The following is a 20174-nucleotide window of genomic DNA, read 5'->3' on the forward strand; positions in this document are numbered from 1 at the left end:
TTAACATATACAAAGTAATTAGACTCCAATGTTTTCTTAGTTTATACAATTTATTTATCTCTATTTTTTTTCCCTTCAAAGCATTTGAAGTTTTATTTTATTTTATTATTATTATCACATAAAATTAGACGATTTAATACATAAAAATGAATACAATATCCATAAGAGAGTTTTTTTTTTAAGGAAAGGATTAAATATTGACCTAATATATTTACTATATGAAAAATAGTAATATGACTCATAAATATGTCAAGCAAATATGCCTATTCATATATATATATATATATATATTTAAAAAATTATATTTACAGTCTCTATTCGGGGATGGTATGTACAAACTCTTCATTAAATGAAAAAAGTATTATTTTAATAAAGATATTATTGTAATTTTAAAAAAATATAAAGATAAAATTAACTAGACTTACAATACAATCTTCATTTGGAGATTGTACGTAGAATTACTCTATATATTTAATAATTAATAAAGTAATAATTAGTGAATTATTATTTTTTTAATGGTTAAAGAAGTTTAAAAACTAATTTAAAAAAAGAAAACCAAAAAAAAAACTCATTTAACTAATGTACATATTTGAAGTGCACGTTTAGTTTCCACGCCAACATTATCCTTACTATATTATGAAGAAAAAATCTATTTTTTATTATTTTTTTATCATGTGATATTAGATGTTAAATTTATAAATAAAATATAATAAATAATTTATAATTATTTAATATTATATGATGAGAAGGTAATGATAATTAAAATGATGGGAAAATGTCAGCTTCAGCTTTCGGCGCTTCAGCTTGTACGGAGACAGAAACGTTGACTTGACTTGTCGCCAGTGACTCGCCACGGCGATACCTTCCGCGAAAATCGCCTGATTTCATAAATTAGAAAAAATAATAATAATAAAAAAAAAAAAAAACAGAGAGAGAGAGATAACATGCGAAGTCCACTGTCTACTGTCTAGGGAGGTCCCCGTTGGTTTCCCACGCCTTAATTTGTTGACCATGTTCATCCCGTCTCCAACGTCGTTCCGGACAGGAAACTGCAAGAAGTATTCAAGCTCTAAAATTAAAACAGACCCGACTCTCTCTCTCTCTCTCTCTCCCTCTCTCAAGTACATTGTTGGCAGGAGCCGCAGGACAATTATAAAGGTAGGCTTCTTCAATGTTCGTATCTGGACTTTCTACGAATTCTCAGTAATTTAGGATCTCATCTGTTGATTTAGGGAGAAAATTGCCTTCTATCAGTTTGTTTTCTCAGAAACTGGGGTGAGACGGACTATTCAAGATGAAAGTCCGAGTTTTCTTTCCAGAAAACGGTGAGCCCAAACCAAAGATTTAAAACCTGGGTTTCCTTCTTTCCATCGTTCTTTCTTTAATCTTCCCAGGAACTCATTTTTTTATGCTTGTTGACACCTCCTTGTACATCATTTTCTCTGCCTGCTTATTTGTTTGTGTAGTAACTTTCATAAGAGAACAAAATTTTAAAGCCAATCATACATGATACCGAAGTTATAGTCATTAAGGATGATATCTTTAGATTGATGAGCATCGCAATCACAACATTATTTAACCAGTATTTAGGATGCGGCCAATTGCAATATTGTGGGCAGCTATGCTTTACTTCACTCTGCTAGTTAGATATGCAGATCAAAGAAGTTAATTGGGGCCACCTAACTATAAATTCTGGGCATCACACGAGTGTAGTTGCTCTGTATAAGCAACCGACTATTACAGTTCCTACCTGTTCTTCCTCGTAGCTGAGTTCATGACTAAGATTTTGGGTAGTTAAAATTACATGATGATGGATTTATGTTCAATGGTTTAACTTGACAGGCAGGGGCTTGATTGATTGCAGGTATTGATAAACATAAGAAGCTGGTGATGCCTTGTTTCTCTTTCTTTGTTAGAAAAAAAAGAGCTTCCTCAGATGAACAAACGATTAGAGATGATGAAGGTACACATTAAAATAACTTTATTCTTTTATTCTTTTGTATAATTAATTTATCAGCTGATAAGGGCTGATGCTCAATTGGTCCGTGCCAACAGCACTTATTAGGGCAAAAAAATCCTTACCTTAGATTGGCTGCTCTCTACCATGAAATAGTCACGGACTCATTAAATTTTTTGATCCTTCTTGTCTCAACGAATAAAATTGGGAAGAGGCTATCTTCTTATAAATATCACTTTTCTGAACCAGTTCATATTTGAAAACAACTCAAATGGCTGCTATTTTACAATGCAGATACTCAATTGGCTATTCTCAAGTTCTTTCTAGATAACTAGGCCTCTTTTTAATGTCTCGACAAGCCTTGACCGTCTCAACTAGATCGACTGTCAGAATATTGTGTGAATGGTTGAATCAATTGGCCTTTTTGTGATCTATATATTATATATCAACTCTACATGATAGCTATACATGGAAAGAAAGTAATTTACGAATGATTCTAGCAGTTTAGCCCTGTATGGAAACTATACTTTGTCAGTATGCTAACTGTACACGCCTAAGTAAATTAAGGAAAGGTGAAATAAGGAAAGAAGAATAGAAGAAGGATCATTGATAGCCCCTCTCAAATCGATGTGGGTTGATCAACAAGCATCAATTTGCTACTTAAGAAGCAATGTCGTTGCGAGTGAGAGCTTTGGTGAAGATATCAACAATTTGTAGTTCAGTGGAAACATGTGGAAGATTGATAACACGAGCTTCAAATGCTTCATGGATAGAGTGACAGTCGACTTCAATATACTTCGTGCGCTCATGATAGACAGGATTGGTTGTGATCTGAATAGCACTCGTATTATCAGCATGTAGAGGTGTATGATCGGTCTCAGAAAAATCTAGCTCAACAAGCAAACCTCGAAACTAAATAATTTCGGAACAAGCAAGAAACATCGCCCGGTACTCAGATTCTGTAGATGACGTAGAGACTCTGTCTTGCTTCTTACTATTCCAGGAGATCAATGCATCACCTGAGAACACACACCAACCAGTGATGGAGCGACTTGTATCCGCACAACCAGCCCAATCAGCGTCACTATAAGCAGTAAGACGAGGAAAAGTGCCCACAGGAAAGAATAAACCATGGGTAGAAGTGCCTTGAACATAGCGTATGATCCTTCAGACAATAGCCAAATGAAGATGACGAGGAGTCTGAAGAAACTGACTGACTTGCTGTACTGCAAAGGATATGTCTGGTCTAGTAATGGTGAGATAGATAAGGCACCCACCAACTTCTGGTATAAATTGGGATCAACAAGTAAGTCACCCTCCTCTTTGCAAAACTTGCCATTCAATTCCATGTGAGTATCAATAGAGGTAGCCCCTGCAGGCCGGCTGTAGCCACCAGGTCACTAGCATACTTCTGTTGGTTGAGGGAAATACAAGATGGACTACGATGCACCTCAAGACCAAGAAAATATGTGAGAGACCCAAGATCTTTCATATAAAGGGACTAAGAGAGATGAGTCTTGAGCTGGCCAAGTAAAGCAGAATCTGAACCAGTGATCAAAATATCATCAACATAAACCGAAAGAACAACAATACTCATGTCTGATTTCTAAAGAAACAAGAAAGTGTCATATTTGCTTTGCTTGAAGGAAAATTGTAATAAAGTAGTTCAAAATTTATCAAACCAGGCCCTCTGAGCTTGTTTGAGACCATAAATGGAGCGACGAAGCTTACAACGAAGCTTACACACATGCAAATTCGCAGAAGAAAACAATCCTGGGGGTGGTTTCATATAAATACTCTTTAAGATCCCCGTGAAAAGGAGAGATTGATGGAGGAGCTAAAAGTTTTCTTTTCTAGAACTCTTTGTACTTGGACCATTGTTGTGGACTTTAATGGCATAGACCTTCATGGTTTCCTTGTTTCAAATGTGCCTACTTAGATAGGGCATATGTATTTTGTAATTGACATTTTTGCCCATTCTTTGATCAATAATACTTGTTTACTTAAAAAAAAAAAAAAAGATCCCCTTGAAGAAAAACATTTTTGACATCCATCTGATGCAGTGGCCAATTATTGGAAGCAGCAAGAGCGAGGATAGTACGAACAATAGTCATCTTAGCCACAGGTGCAAATGTCTCTTCATAATTGACACTATATTCTTGATTATTCCCAAGTGCAACAAGCCGAGTTTTGTACCGATCTAAACTCTCATTAGATCAGACTTTGACTAAGTAAACCCATTTGCAACCCAAAGGAATAATGGTGGGAGGATAGGACTCAACGTCCCAGGTATGATTGGCCTCTAGAGCAGCGATTTCTTCCTGCATGGCTTGTCGCCAACATTCATGTTTGGCAGCTTGTGAGTAGGATGTGGGAATATCAAAATTGGACAATGCAGCAGTAAGAGCTGAAATAAAATTGCCAGACTTAGAAGAAGGAAACCCATACCTATCCGGGGGTATAGACACTCAAGGAGAGTGACGTGCCAAAGGCTCTGAAGATGCTGTAACTGACTGAATCTAGAGCGTGGAAGGATCAGATACTGGAGGAGCCACCGGAAGAGACTGTGGGTGAGGACGTCTCGTATACATAGTACCTGGTTTAAAGCGAGAGCTGACAGGTTGAGGATTTGAGAACTGCTGCTCAAAGGAGGGGAATACTGCAGTAGAAGATGCGGGCAAAGAAGATACATGAAAGAAATGTTGATTTTTAAAGAAAATAACATTATTAGAAATACGTGTATGATGTATTGTAGGATCATAACAAACAAAGCCTTTTTGACACACATTATATCCCAAGAACGCACATCGAACAGCTTGAGCAGATAATTTATCTCGCTCATGAGGAGTTAAATGAACAAAGCATACACAACCAAAAGTACAGAGATTATCATAACTAGGTTGCTTAGCAAACAAACGAAAATAGGGAGACTCCATGTGTAGGACTTGGGAAGGTAAACGATTAATCAAGTGAGTAGCAATTTTCATAGCCTCGATCTGGAACGTAGAGGGAACAGATGATTCTAACAAGAGAGTACGTACCACATCCAGAAGATGGCGATTTTGCGTTTGACTACTCCATTTTATTGTGGAGTAGCTGGACACGAACGTTGATGAATAATACCTTTAGAAGCCAAGAATTCCTGAAACTCATTAGACAAATATTCGCCACCGAAATTTGTGCATAATATCTTGATAGAAGCAAAAAATTGATTTTCAACATGTGCTAAAAACACAGTGAAAGTACGAAAACCCTTAGATTTAGAGCGAAGAAAATATAACCAAGTAAATTTGCTATGATCATTAATGAAGGTCACATAATATCTAAATTTTTCATGTGAACTAACAGGGGAAGGTCCCCAAACATCACTGTGGATAAGATCAAAACAGTGAGAAGCTCGACTAGCATGCAAAGGAAAGGAAAGAGTTTTGCTTTTACCAAGTTTGCAAGAAGCACACTCAAAAGAGGAAGAACAACGTTCTTTATTACCAAATAAACCAAAGTTCAATACATGAGATAAGATATGAGCATTGGGATGGCCTAAACGATGATGCCACACCATACTAAGATCTGGAATATTATTATAAGCAAAAGACAAAATAGGAGAAACTGAAGAAAATGCTGGAACAGGCAAAAATAGTGGAAACATGCGCCCCGCTTTAGGTCCCTTCACGATTGGCTTCCCCGTTACCTGGTCCTGCACAACACAACTATTACCAGAAAAATTAACAGCAGAATTGTTATCAACTAACTGACCAACAAAAATAAGATTCGTGGAAAGCTGAGGAGCAAGAAACACATGAGTGAACTTAGAAGAGACATCTCCGACAGTAGTGATTGGCAATGAACTGCCATTGGCAGTTTGAATGGTAGATTGGCCAGCGTAGGGCCGAACATGACACAGAGTTGTGGGATTATGCGTTATGTGATTAGAGGCATCAGAGTCCACATACCAGAGTTTAGTAGAATGGTTACCTTGGAATCCCATTGCTAATAATGCCAAAATTAGCATATGTTGCACCATTTCAGGTGTGCAGTAATTCACTGCAGGAGGTGTAGGAACAAAAGAGTCACCTAGAGAAGAGCCATGGGCCGCAGAAGTTGCCGCTGAAGGTACAATAACAGAACTCTGAAATGCTTGGGCCTGACGATTCTGGAGGCGGATACGGCATTCTTTGATAATGTGGCCCTTTTTCTTGCAATAAGAGCAGTATTTCTTGGGACAAGTAGCAGCGATATGCCCAAATTCCTTGCAGCAAAAACACTGTAAGTTGGTAGACTGTAGAGGCGGTCCTCGTCGTTGAGTAGCATAAGCCACAGGGACTGACCCAGAACTACCATGAGATTGCTCCAAAGTAACTAGAGTACTAAGACATTCTTCTTCACGAAGTAACTCACCAAAACAAACATGAAGAGAAGGAACAGGAGAGCGATTTAGCAGAGAGGAGCGAACAAATTCATATTCAGGGCGGAGTTTCATAAGAAACTGATCACAACGACTAGTCTCGTGAAGATTTTGAATAATAAAAAGAGAGGCAACAAGAACATTTGTGGTAACCAGATCAAAATATTCGTTCCAAAGAGTCAGAAACGCCGAATAATAGTCTTGGATGGAACGATTGTCATGTTGAAAGATGGCAATCGCATGTTCTAACTGAAAACAATGAGCACCGTTATCTTGATGATACATTTTCTTTAAGTAATTCCACATGGATTGAGCGGTGCGATGAGGCCTCAAGTTGGTGACAATATGTGGCTCAACCGAGCCAATAAGCCAAGACATAATCCGAGCATCAAGCATAGCCCATGAAGGAGAAGATGATGAATCCTTGGATTTATCAGGATCGGTTGCATAGTCCATACCATCAATATGACCCCAAATATCTTTTCCCTTGAGGAAAAGTTCAAATTGAAAGCCCACGTAGAGTAATTTTTGCTTGTAAACTTGGCGCACACAGGTGCGGAGTCCATAGTAAATAAAGTAAAAAATAAGACAAGAAATAACCAAAAAGGAAACTGCCTAGAAGCAAACAGCACCAGAAAATACCCACAAAGACGAAACCCAGAAAATAACTGCAGACTACTGTTCCGAGAGTGACCAGCACAGAGAGATGCCAGAACCACCAAGGGAAGGCTGTGCCAACAGCCACCAAGCCACATAATTCCCAATAACCAGAACAGAAACAAACAGCGAAAAACCGAGAAGAAGAAATTGTGGGTGCACCACAGGACAACATAGACCTGACCGGAACACACGAGATACACCTCCGAAACCGAGAAGGAAAAAAAATTCGAGGAAAAACAATAATTAGAAGTTGGCTCTTGATACCATGTCAGAATATTGTGTGAATGGCCGAATCAATTGGCCTTTTTGTGATCTGTACATTATATATCAACTTTACAAGATAGCTATGCATGGAAAGAAAGTAATTTATGAATGATTCTAGCAGTCTAGCCCTATATAGAAACTATACTATGTCAATATGCTAACTGTACAGGCCTAAGTAAATTAAGGAAAGGTGAAATAAGGAAAGAAGTATTGACAGAGTTATTTCTTACCATACATGCACAAAATCAAGACTTGCACAATTTTTGTAATTAGCTTATTTTTAGGACTCAATCAACTTAGTCCACTTTTCTTATGTATATATATCCTTACATAGTTCATTGTACGTCTATTTATTTGTACAAGCTTAATACGAAAGATACACTTTGCAATCCAATATTTTTCTCTGTCTTCCTTCTTAACATGGTATCAGCCTAAACAACGATTCAACCATTTTGCCATGGCCGACGCCAACACCCCACCCATTCCTTCCTCAAATCTTCTTCACCCCTCAGATTCTCCTTGTTTAATTCTCATCAATGGCCTTCTCACAGGGGACAACTACCCAAAATGGCAAAAAGCCATGACCAGAGCCTTTAATGCCAAGAATAAACTTGGCTTTGTCGATGGCACCCTTACACCTCCTGAACCTACCAAACCAGAATATACTCAGTGGAACCGAATGAAGGATATGGTCCTTACCTGGATCCTCAACTCCATCAGCCCTTCCCTCGCCAATTCTCTTGAATATCATACCGATCCCCGCGTTGTCTGGCTCGACCTCTCCTCCCGCTTCTGCCATGGAAACAATGCCCGCATCTATCACTTAAAACCAGCCCTCTCCTCCCTGCACCAAACTACAAATTCTGTCCATGATTATTTCAACCAAATCAAATAGTTGTGGGATGAACTTAGCCATCTCCAAACCGCAACTGACCTCAAAGACATGCAATGACAGGCTGGTGATGAATGTGTTTTTCAATTTCTCATTGGGCTCAACAATTCCTTTGCTCCCCTTCGCACCCAAATTCTGGTCATGGATCCTCTTCCCCCATAAGCAAAGTTTTCTCCATCTTGTTTCAAGAAGAACAACAGAGGCTTCTTAATATTCAAACCCCCGCATCCGAAACCATGGCCATGGCTATTCGCACCACTGCTCGACCACGGCCTCATCTGAAGTGCACCGCATGCGGCAAAGACGAGCACACACGTGACCGTTGCTGGACCCTCATCGGGTATCCTCCGGGCCGAGAGCCTCGCACCAACAAATCGTGGTTGTCCATCTTAGGGCCAGCCCCGTCGACTGCAAATCAGGCTTCTCTCGCTTCTTCGTTGACTGCGAATCTGGTTTCCCTCCCTCCGGAGTTGTATTAGAAGTTGCTCCACCTCCTCGCACCATCGCCGGCTTCGAATGACCCATCTCCTCCATCTTTTGCTGGTAACCTCTTCTCCCCATCTGATTTCTCCTTCAATCAGCGCCTCCATTGGGTGGTGGACAATGGTGCGAGCCACCACATCTACCACCAACGCGATACCTTTGCCGATCTGCAGCCCCTTGCCTCTCCTCACCACATTCGGCTCCCAACAGGACAGGATATCCCAGCCGAAGGGATGGGTTCTTGTCGTCTCTCTCCCTCTCTCACATTACACAATGTTTTTTATGTCCCACTTATATCCTTTAACTTACTATCAGTTTTCCCAAATTGCCCTTTATAATTCTTGTCTCATAACTTTTTCCTCTCATTCTTGTTTGTTTCAGGACTCTCCATCGATGAAGCCGATTGGAGCGGGTAATCTATGCAATGGGCTCTACGTGTACCACCCCGAACATCCCATCATTTTTGCTGCTCAAACTACTGCAAATAAGACTCTATGGCATCAACGTCGAGGTCATCCCTTCAGTTTTAATATTCCCAGTATTTTTAATTCTCATTGTACTCTTCCTGAATGTGATGTTTGTGCTTGTTCCAAACACACAAGATTACCTTTTTCCTCTTATGCCAATAAAAGTGATTCTCGTTTTAATCGCATTTTTTGTGATATTTGGGGTGGTTATTGCACGGTATCCTTATGTGGCACTCATTATTTTCTCACAATTGTTGATGATTTTTCTCGCACCACATGGGTATATCTTATGCATTTTAAATCTGAGGCCTACACCCATTTAACGCACTTCCTCGCTCTTGTCCACAATCAATTTAACACCACTGTCAAAATTATTAGAACTGATAATGGACAAGAATTTCTTTCCCATCAATTTCAAACATACCTGCACACACACGGCATCATTCATGAACGTACATGTGTCGAAACTCCCCAACAAAACGGCGTTGCAGACCGTAAACACCGTCACCTTCTAAATGTTGCCCGCAGTCTTTGTTTTCAATCACACTTACCTCTACCTTTTTGGGGTGATTGTGTTCTCACTGCAGCCTACTTCATCAACCACACTCCTAGCTGAACTCTCCAAAATAAATCACCTTTTGAAGTTTTGTTCAATAAAACTCCCAACTATGACCATCTTCGTGTATTCGGTTGTCTTTGTTATGCCCAAACTCTCAGCATTCATCGCGACAAATGTTCTCCTCGTGCCAGTAAATGTGTCTTCCTTGGCTACCCAAGCACACATAAAGCCTACAAGCTCTACAATCTCCAGAATCAGTCCGTCTTCTACTCCCGAGATGTCACCTTCCACGAACAAACCTTTCCTTTTCAAGATCTCCATGACACTCCATCTCTCCCCACTCCTATCGTTCCTCTTCCCGTTCCTGCACCTATTATATCTCCCGATCCTCCGGCCTCTTCTAACCCTCTTGACCTCCCTGACTCCCCTGACTCTCCTGATTCCCCGACCCCTATGACCTTGCCCAACCTCTCTCCACCAGCTCCCCGCCCTCGCCGCTCTATTACTCGACCTGCCTACCTTCACGACGATTTTTGTCTCACCTTACATGCGGAGCCCACGACATCTACACCTGCTTCAGGTACTGCTCACCCTTTGTCTGCTTTTCTTTCATATTCCCGTTTTTCTCTGTCACATATTACTTTTTTGAATGCTCTTACATCTTGTACTGAACCCTCTTACTATACTGATGCTATTCGCCACTCTCACTGGCGTGAGGCGATGACTGTTGAGCTTCATGCTTTAGAAGATAATTCCACCTGGACTCTTGAGCCCCTTCCTCCTGGTAAGAAACCCATTGGGTGCAAATGAGTTTTCAAAACCAAACTCAAGGCCGCGGATCCATCGAGAGGTACAAAACTCGACTTGTTACCAAAAGATATACTCAGGTTGAAGGCCTTGACTACCATGAGATTTTTGCTCCAGTTGCCAAAATGACCACAGACCGCTGCTTATTGGCCTTTGCCGCTACCAAAAATTGGATTATTCATCAGCTCAACGTCAACAATGCCTTCTTGCACGGCGATCTTGATGAAGAAGCATACATGACCCCACCGCCCGGATATTGTCCTTAAGGGGAGACCCGCGTCTGTCGCCTCAGAAAATCCCTCTATGGCCTCAAACAAGCCTCCCGGAACTAGTTTTTTAAACTAACCTTTGTGCTTCTTGATACAGTTTTTCATTCGTCTCAGGCCGATCATTCTTTATTCACTCTCACTACTTCCACCAACATTGTTCTTGTTCTTATTTATGTTGATGACATCTTGGTTGCTGGTAATGATCTCTCTCAGATTGAGATTTTCAAGAAAATTCTCTCCGCTCATTTCAAGACAAAGGACCTCGGTTCCCTAAAGTACTTTCTTGGACTTGAAGTTGCTTGCTCTTCCACAGTCATCTTTCTTAATCTGCGAAAATATGCCCTCGACATTCTCTCTGACAGTGGACAACTTGGTGCATGGACTACTCCTTTTCCTATGGAGCAACATTTGAAGCTTACTACTCAAGATGGTGACCTCCTCCCTGATCCTGGCCTTTACCGTCGCCTTGTCGGTCGACTCATCTATTTGACCATCATCAGACCTGACATCGTTTATGCTATCAACACACTCAGTCAATTCATGCATGCTCCTCGGGTTCCCCAAATGACTGTCGCTACCAGAGTTCTTCGCTACATCAAAGGCTGTCCCGGCCAAGGTATCTTCTTTCCTTCATCCAACAGTACCCATGTTTCAGCTTACATAGATTCTGATTGGGCCAGCTGCCCCATCACCCGCTACTCCACCACTGGCTACTTTATTCAGTTAGGCACCAATCCGATCTCATGGCGCACCAAGAAATAGAATACAGTTTCTCGCTCTTCTGCTGAAGCTGAATATCGCACTATGGCTGTCACAACCTGTGAACTCACTTGGTTAAAATAACTCCTCACTGATCTTGGTGTCTCTCATCCCAATCCTTTTACTCTACATTGTGACAATCAATCTGCACTGTATATTGCACATAATCCTATTTTTCACGAGCGTACCAAACACATTGAGATTGATTGTCATATCATTCGCGACAAAATTCGCTCGGGCCTCCTCAAAGTTGTCCACACTCCTTCACATGAGCAACTTGCGGATATCTTCACTAAAGCTTTGGGACATGAGCTTTTTCATCATTTTTCGCTCAAGTTGGGTATTACGGATCTTCATGCGCCAACTTGAGGTGGAGTATTGACAGAGTTATTTCTTACCATACATGCACAGAATCAAGACTTGCACAATTTTTGTAATTAGCTTATTTTTAGGACTCAATCAACTTAGTCCACTTTCCTTATGTATATATTTCCTTACATAGTTCATTGTACGTCTATTTATTTGTTCAAGCTTAATACGAAAGATACACTTTGCATCTAATATTTTTCTCCGTCTTCCTTCTTAACAAGAAGAATAGAAGAAGGATTATGGACAGCAATTGACACAGACAAGATAGACTAATTTCCTTATTGGATGGGGAGTTTGGCACTCTAGTTGGGTGTGGAATAGAAGTTGTGGTTTTTACTTCAAATATTTCTTGCTGGGATACTGGACGAGTTGGATTATATTTGTTTAGTTTGTTTTAGTTTTATGCCTTAATATAGATTCTTAAGGGAGTATTTTTGTGTGTAATATGTTAAAATCACCTGCCTCTCAATTGGCGTTGATAGGTCTTTTGGATAACTTCATATTTGACTTCAGTTTTTCCCAGGGTGAAGTTAAGCCTTTTCTTTTGAATGTTTAAAAATCAAAATTTCTTATTACCATGTCAGGGAGACTGTGACTGCCTTTTGTGTATCTTGAGCATGAGCATAGATTTTCTCAAAACTGAACCCGTTGGACATCCTGCCAATTCTTTGTATACATTTGGAACGTTTTTTTTTTTTTTAAATGTTAAAGCTTTAATTGGTTCCATGTCAATAGATATTTCAGGCATCAGGAATGTTAATCTGTACACTTACAAGGAATTGCGGGTTGCAACTAATAATTTCAGTCCAGCCAATAAAATTGGGGAGGGAGGATTTGGTTCTGTCTATAAGGTGATTCCACATTGCATATGATTATGTTTCTATATTTTTATTAAGGAATACTTTCTCATAACTGGGTGTAAACTCTTGTATACCCCGTGTACTTGGGTTATACCTATTCTCATTAATAAAATTTGTTACTTATAAAAAAAAAAAAAAAATTATTAAGAAATACTTGGTATCACCATTTTATTATGTACAAAATGTTTCTGGTTTTTTCATTTAATGAGTGGTTTCCTTTTCCAAAACTTTTGTAATTGACAGGGAAAGCTAAGAGATGGTAGTGTGGCTGCTATAAAGGTATTGTCAGCCGACTCCAGGCAAGGGGTGCGGGAGTTTTTGACAGAAATAAATGTGATCTCAGAAGTTGAACATGACAACCTGGTTAAGTTGTACGGTTGCAGTGCGGAAGGAAACCACCGAATTTTGGTATATGGCTATCTTGAAAACAATAGCCTTGCGCAAACACTTCTTGGTAATTCAATTGCTTATTATTCATTGGAATTTATTAATATTCCCGGTACTTACAAAAAAAAAATCATTAATATTCTAGGTAATGACTTAGTCTCTGTTTCTTTTAGGCGGAGGCCACAGTAGCATCCAATTCAACTGGCAAACACGGCATAAAATTTGCATTGGTGTTGCACAGGGGCTTGCATTCCTTCATGAAGACGTCCAACCACATATCATTCATAGGGACATCAAAGCGAGCAATATTCTCCTTGATAAAGACCTAACACCCAAAATTTCAGATTTTGGTCTTGCAAAGTTTATTTCACCCAACCTGACCCATATTAGTACCCGTGTAGCTGGAACAGCGTAAGTTTGTAGAGGTTATATTCATTTTGATTTTTCACTTCATTTCTCACCAAATTGATCCATTTTTGGTATATTATATTCGTAAGATCCAAGTGTCCTTGTTTGGTTCCTGTAGAGGTTATTTGGCACCTGAATACGCAATACGAGGTCAAGTGACAAGGAAAGCAGATATTTATAGTTTTGGTGTTCTGCTCATAGAAATTGTTAGTGGGAGGAACAACACAAACAAGCGATTACCGGCTGAAGAACAATATCTACTTGAAAGGGTAAGGAATTTGGAGTTTTTTTTTTTTTTTTTTTTTTTCAATTTGATTAAATAGAAAGAATTCTTAAAGGAGTCATACACCTCCATTTAGGATTTCTACACCTGAGTAAAACAATATATGCCTACCAAAGAGTAAACTCACTCTTAAAAAAACCATAACAAGTTAAGGCTATCAATTTATTTCCCAAAATAATTCCTTTTGATTTTTGACCAGTTGGTTTAGAGAAAAAATCAAAATTAAGTTTTAGTCATATGCGGAATACTAGGCTTTTTAATATGGGCTCCCCAAAGTTCCTCAAAGTCTCGTGGAAGCTTGAACATGTACGTCTCAAAACAAACACAAAACGGCAAAAAGAAAAAATCTATTGACTGCACAAATCCTTCCCCATCCCACTGGCTTTCTTTTCTCTCTCTTTATTTTCAATTAGTGTTTGTCATTGTTAGGTTTAGTTGTGCAGTTCTGATACCTACAATGCTAAAATGAAAAGGCTTTAGCTACAATAAACAAGTCAGACTTGTTTAACTTTTCATTTTTGCCTTAAAAACAAGTCTGACGACTTACTACTGAAAAACTTGAAAACTTATGCATTCAAAAGGAAAGTTCTCTTCTAAGATGGTTTTATAGATATATAACCTTTGTATGGTAACTTGATCATGGAATTAATTTAAAACTTTTTGTTTTTGTTTCACATGCACCCATAGAGAGAGAGACTATAAGTATCTACATGCTTATGTACTTTCGTGAATTGCCCCTCCACACATAAAAAAATAATCTTTTTAACTTTGCCCCTGCTTTTGTGCAATAAAAAGATTTTTCAAAACTAAAGGAAATATTATTTCTGAGCTCTCCATGAGACTGCTAAATGGGTGTGTTGGTCTTTTAGTTGCTCTCAGTTAATCAGGAAATGGGCACCATGATGAAGTGTTAGCTCGTTGTGTCTTTATTAAGAGAACAAATCAGGCAGGGCAATTTTTGTTGCTAAGTGGGGAAGAGCGACCAATGGTTTAAGTGGTTTAATATCTTCGAAGTCCTATTAATAAAGAATTGCAAATCAGGAAGGGCAATTTTTGTTGCTAAGTGAGGAAGAGCAACCAATGGTTTAAGTGGTTTAATATCTTCTGAGTCCTATTGTAAATCATTATTTTGATTAATAAAATTTGGAAACATAATAGACAAATGAGGAAAGCAATAGAAAAATAAAACATGGAAGTGTCCAGAACATGCCAAACTTATCACTTGAGAGACATCTGTATTGCAGGCATGGGTACTACATGAGAAAGGGGAATTGCTGAGATTGGTGGACGCATCATTGAGTGATGATTTCAATGTTGAGGAGGCTTGCAGATTTCTAAAGATTGGTCTTCTTTGCACTCAAGACAAGCCAAAGCTACGACCATCCATGTCCACGGTAGTTAAAATGCTACTGGGTGAAATGAATTTGATTGATGAGGAGATATCAAAACCAGGCCTGCTTGCTCAGTTCATGGATTCAAAAGATGGCAGCGGCCAGGAAGATGATGCCAAAATGAAGAATACATCTTACACAGCATCTTCAGGATTAGGAAAGCCAGATACACCACCATCATATGGAAACATAACCTCCTCTGTTGCTACCATGACCTTCAATTCAATATACGACCGAACCGAGTGAGTGGGGTAAACCAGTTTCTTAGATCTTGTTTGGACAGCGCTTTCAAGGTTCTAATCTTGATTTCTTTTGAGCAAATATCATTATAGATTTTGCTGTCAAAAGCAATTAAAGTACCTTCAAAGAGCTAACTGAACAACAATGTAAATTCTTTTGTGGGTGTTCCAATTTGGTAAAATCTTTTTGTCATCAATCAGATTATTTTCCCTTTTTATTGTTGAACACGGATTATTTTTTCTGGTCTACAAAGAGAGAGTTCTGAGCATTCAACAGCATCCCCCTCTGCCATTCCTTCTCTCTTGTAGAAGCAGGGATACTTTGTTGTTAATACCTTCAATGAAATGTGATTACCTGTCAGATGAATTCGCCAAGGTGCTGTAAGTGTGATCCATAATTATTGTTCTAAGAAATGTTCTTCTCTTTTAATTTCCCATATTTACCTATAAAAAAAAAAAAAAAAAAAAAAAAAAGAGAGAGAGATTGTTCCTTTTTAACCTTATGCCAATTTGGGCTCTAACTGTTGCGAGCACTGTGATTCTCTAAGGTTACGTTTGAATGTTGAACTGAGTTGAGTTGAATTAAGTTGAGATGATAAAATATTGTTAGAATATTATTTTTTAATATTATTATTATTTTGAAATTTGAAAAAGTTGAATTGTTTATTATATTTTGTATTGAAATTTGAAAAAGTTATAATAATGAGTTGAGATTTGTTTAAGAACCAAACGAAGCCTAAATTTCATTAATATGCAAATTGGGAAATACATTTCTCAATTTGGCATATTCTTTGTATTACCCAGAAGGGGAAAGCATGAACAATAAACTGAGATATTTTTTTCCTTATCTAAAGACTCTTCCTCGTAAATCCGTATCCACTGTGATTCGAACCTCAAATCTCGAATTTAAGAGAAGTAGTATTACTAGGCTACACGATCATTAGTAGAAATAGAAAGTTGATTGATATGGTAACATTGGCATTCAAGTGCAAAGTGAGAGGTACAAATCATTATTTACTTAGTAGCTTATAAGAAAATAAACGTACAATACATGTAAAGATAATACATTATTTGGATAATATAAATAATAATAAAAAATACTGAAACGATTTGTAAAGTTCATCTCGTTAGTTTCTGGTTTTGTAACATCTGCACCACAAAATGATAAAAGATAGCACTCTATACCCAATGATGAATCCCAACATCACGATTAAATTGCTCCATTTCTGTGACTCCTTAAGACCTTGCTGTTCTAGAAACCCGTTTGCGTTCAAATTGCATTGTCCTTCCTCAAATGTCACGCACCTGCTCCTCCCTTGCTCTCCTCCATACTCATTTACCATGAAACACTCAAACGGGTACTTGAACAAACTCAAATAATGCATGAAAATCCAGTAACTAGGTATGTTTTCCTTTGATATGAAATACCCAGAAAAGAGAAAGAAAGAACCCATTAACCCTGAAATCACAGAGTTGCCCATGATGAAGTTTGGAACTAAGGCACTGAAACATGCTACAAAAGAATTGGACATCAAGAGAACCATCCAAACCACCAGAGAAAAGTAAAGGAATCCATTGATTTCCCTCCTTAAACCGACTAGCCAATACACTGGGATTGTGTAGAGAAGACCAACCATTAAAAGGAAAGGAAGAAAGACGAGGGTGTTTGCGATCACATAAGAAGATACTCTATATGCTCCTCTTGAAGTCTCATTCATCAAAATTCTTTTCTCTTGCAAGAAAATTGGCAGTCCTTCAGTTGTGGAAGATAGCAAGAAGGTGAGGCTGAAGGCGAAAAACCCAATTCTGGCTTGCAATGCTACTCGCCCTTGCTCATTACCAACCTTCAGGAATATTGTCCCGAGTACAAATCCAGCTACTAAAGCTTGTATGACTCTCGTGGCAAAGAGTTGCTTGGTTCTGAATATGTTATTGCAAAATCTCTGTCCTAGTATTAGAACCTCCTCAAATCTAGCATTTCTAGAGTATTCACTCTTACGCATTTGATGATCTTCATCCTTGTTTTCTTCAAAATCTTTCTGATCTTCGAATATATTTCTGTTGCTGGGAGTGTCTGAAGTTTGAATTGCTAAGCTTTCTATGACATCAATTGCGAATTCAAGCACATTAACATGCGGGGGAAGGAAATGGCCAGAAAACCTAAGCCTTTCTTCAAGAAGATTCAGTGATCCATTATGCATGACAAATCCATTTGCAAGCAAAACAATGCGATCAAACAGCTCAAGGATTCGAAAACCAGGTTGGTGGATGGTTAAAACAATTGTCTTACCGTGACTTATTACCATTGTTCTAAGCAATGAGACCACATGAAGGGCTGAGGCTGAATCCAATCCAGATGTTGGTTCGTCAATCAAAATAACAGCCGGGTCATGAACTAAATCGACTCCAATAGAAACTCTCCGCCTTTCCCCACCCGAAATGCCTCGATTTGATCCACCACCGATCCTTGAACCTGCAACATGATCCAACCCCAGCTCCTTCATTAGCTCTTTTACTCTAATGGCAGCCTCCTTTTTCCCATCCTTTAGCCTCAGCAAAGCACTGTACATGAGTGTTTCTTCTACTGTTAGTAGGGGAAACAAAGCATCATCTTGAGTGACATATCCTGATATTCTCATAAAACGTTTAGCGTCCATAGCCCAACCATTCACCAATACCTGACCTGACACTTTCCTCGGTGGTATCTTTCCAGCAAGGGTCTCTAGCAGAGTGGTTTTTCCAGCTCCGCTAGGACCAGCTATCGCGGTGATTTCCCCGGGCCTTGCTTCACAATTTACTTCCTTCAAAATGAATGTAGGAGGTCTCTTTGGAGTTCCACAACAACACACTCCACTCAATTCATCAAGGCGACCGCATATTTTGTAGGACAGATTTTTGGTTTCTATTCCATAAGGAACTCTCCGGCTCCCGGAAACCGGCCCCTTCACTGGCAATTCCATCGAGAGAAACACAGTGAAAGAAAGGAAATATAAAATGTTAGATTGGAATGTGAAGAAGAAGAAGACGACGACGAAGAAGAAGAAGAAGAAGAAGAAGAAGAAGAGAAGATGAGCTAACACACCAAACTAGGTGTAACAAAGTTGGAAGTTAAAAAGCTTGAGAAGCCAATATAGATATTTGGCATGCATGGGCTTAGACAGCACATGAGCACGGGCTTGAGTTGATTTTACATTCCAAAATGGGACTTCTGATGGGGTTTGGAACGTCATTTGGAAGACTGCTTCAAGAAAGCTGAAGAAAGAAAGGAGGGGCTAATTACTTGGGAAGCCTTTTCCACTTTTCCAGGTAAACCTAACGTTGACTGAGCAGGGTTGGTGTTGGTTGCCTCACCATCTTCCCCCACCATAACCCACAACTAAGCAGTTAGGTTGGAAACTGCAAAGAGGAGAGAGAGAGGACATTTCTTGCTCCAAATTAATCTAACAAAGGGCAGATTTTACTAACAATAGGACCTTATGAGTAAAGGTCCAAGGGTCCTTAAATCTTGTAGTTAGACAAATGATATATATATTTTTATTTGCATTTGGTGTCTAGGAGCAGTCTCTGACTAATATTAGGGTGCACATACTCTCGATAAGAAGTTGTCCACAAGCGCGCCTTGAGTACTTTAAGAAAAAAATCTTAGGAGAAACATATCCCTAGTCCAAGACCTTTACCACTTGAGCCAATTCCTAGGGGTTCAAATCTCATCTAAAGACTTCGATCTCGTTTGTTTTTACAGATGAGATAAATTGAGATAAAAGTTGAAAGTTGAATAAAATATTGTTAGAATATATTTTTTAATATTATTTTTATTTTAAAATTTGAAGAAATTAAATTGTTTATTTTATTTTATTTAAAAATTTTAAAAAATTATAATAATTAGATAAAATAAGATGAGATGAGATAAAAATAATTATGAAAATAAAAGAGACCAAGTTGATATCCCGCCCCTTGCATTGAAGAAAACAGATTGAAGTGGCTCAACAATCCACATTATGCAACTAGAAGGCAGGCCGCTATGTTTAGCCCAGCTCAGCTTGGATGACCTGGATTTTGTAAGTTGATCCACGGTTGTAAGAAGTGGCCAAGTTTAGGGTTTGAAAAAATTGCCAGTCAATCATCTTTTTTAGGTTACGTTTGGATATTAAGAGTATTTTAAATATTTTTATTATTATGTTTTACTTTATTATTATTTTTTACTTATTTTTTTACTATTTATTACTTTTTACCTACTATTTATTATTCTATTATTATTTTTTCATTACTATTCACAAACATTCTCAACACTTCTCAAATATTCTCACTATCTAAACGTAACCTTAGTGTATACAATATAATATTAAATGAGTTGACACATAATTAAAGAATATTAAATAATTTTTAATTATTTAATGCTAAGTTAATAACAAATAACATCCTAATATATTTCATACATTTTCTTTATAAATAAAGGTAAAATAGAAAGAGAGAAGAAGAAAATTAAGACAGGTAGTAAAGACGAGAGCATCGTTGTTTGTTTTCGTATATGAGATGAGATGAGATGAGTTAAAATTAAATTTAAAAATTAAATAAAATATTGTTAGAATATATTTTTTTAATATTATTTTTATTTTGAGATTTGAAAAAGTTAAATTGTTTATTTTATTTTGTGTAAAAATTTAAGAAAGTTGTAATAAAAGAAATTATATTTGTAGTTCTAAAGTGTGTAAGCT

At 38.2% G+C, this 20174-nt stretch overlaps 2 protein-coding genes across 8 annotated transcripts; one reads left to right on the plus strand and one right to left on the minus strand.

Annotated features, from left to right (window-relative positions):
• The first annotated feature begins 1002 nt into the window (after positions 1 to 1002).
• On the plus strand, positions 1003 to 15840 carry LOC121235202 (cold-responsive protein kinase 1-like). Of its 7 annotated transcripts, none has more exons than XM_041131490.1 (8): positions 1003 to 1158; positions 1233 to 1325; positions 1865 to 1963; positions 12627 to 12742; positions 12995 to 13205; positions 13312 to 13549; positions 13665 to 13815; positions 15074 to 15840. In XM_041131490.1, exons 2-8 carry the CDS (start codon positions 1295 to 1297, stop codon positions 15464 to 15466), a joined length of 1239 nt encoding a protein of 412 aa, XP_040987424.1. In that variant the 5' UTR covers positions 1003 to 1158; positions 1233 to 1294; the 3' UTR covers positions 15467 to 15840. The 7 variants fall into 7 exon arrangements, with proteins under 7 accessions (XP_040987424.1, XP_040987429.1, XP_040987427.1 ...); XM_041131495.1 differs by having other exon boundaries at positions 12636 to 12742; XM_041131493.1 differs by having other exon boundaries at positions 1255 to 1325.
• Positions 15841 to 16477: 637 nt separating this feature from the next.
• On the minus strand, positions 16478 to 18484 carry LOC121235199 (ABC transporter G family member 10). The gene has a single exon (XM_041131480.1). The coding sequence runs from the start codon at positions 18417 to 18419 to the stop codon at positions 16587 to 16589; it is 1833 nt and encodes a 610-aa protein (XP_040987414.1). The 5' UTR covers positions 18420 to 18484; the 3' UTR covers positions 16478 to 16586.
• Between the last annotated feature and the right edge of the window lie 1690 nt (positions 18485 to 20174).

This window comes from Juglans microcarpa x Juglans regia, chromosome 6D (genome assembly GCF_004785595.1).
Source record: "Juglans microcarpa x Juglans regia isolate MS1-56 chromosome 6D, Jm3101_v1.0, whole genome shotgun sequence".
Classification (NCBI taxonomy): domain Eukaryota; kingdom Viridiplantae; phylum Streptophyta; class Magnoliopsida; order Fagales; family Juglandaceae; genus Juglans; species Juglans microcarpa x Juglans regia.

Excerpts from the sequence above, each read along its gene's own strand:
- LOC121235202 (XM_041131490.1), top strand. The coding sequence starts at position 1,295 with ATGAAAGTCCGAGTTTTCTTTCCAGAAAACG. Across the intron at positions 12,743-12,994 it reads GATTTGGTTCTGTCTATAAG|GGAAAGCTAAGAGATGGTAG; the intron begins GTGATTCCACAT and ends TGTAATTGACAG. Across the intron at positions 13,816-15,073 it reads AACAATATCTACTTGAAAGG|GCATGGGTACTACATGAGAA; the intron begins GTAAGGAATTTG and ends TCTGTATTGCAG.
- LOC121235199 (XM_041131480.1), bottom strand. The coding sequence starts at position 18,419 with ATGGAATTGCCAGTGAAGGGGCCGGTTTCCGGGAGCCGGAGAGTTCCT.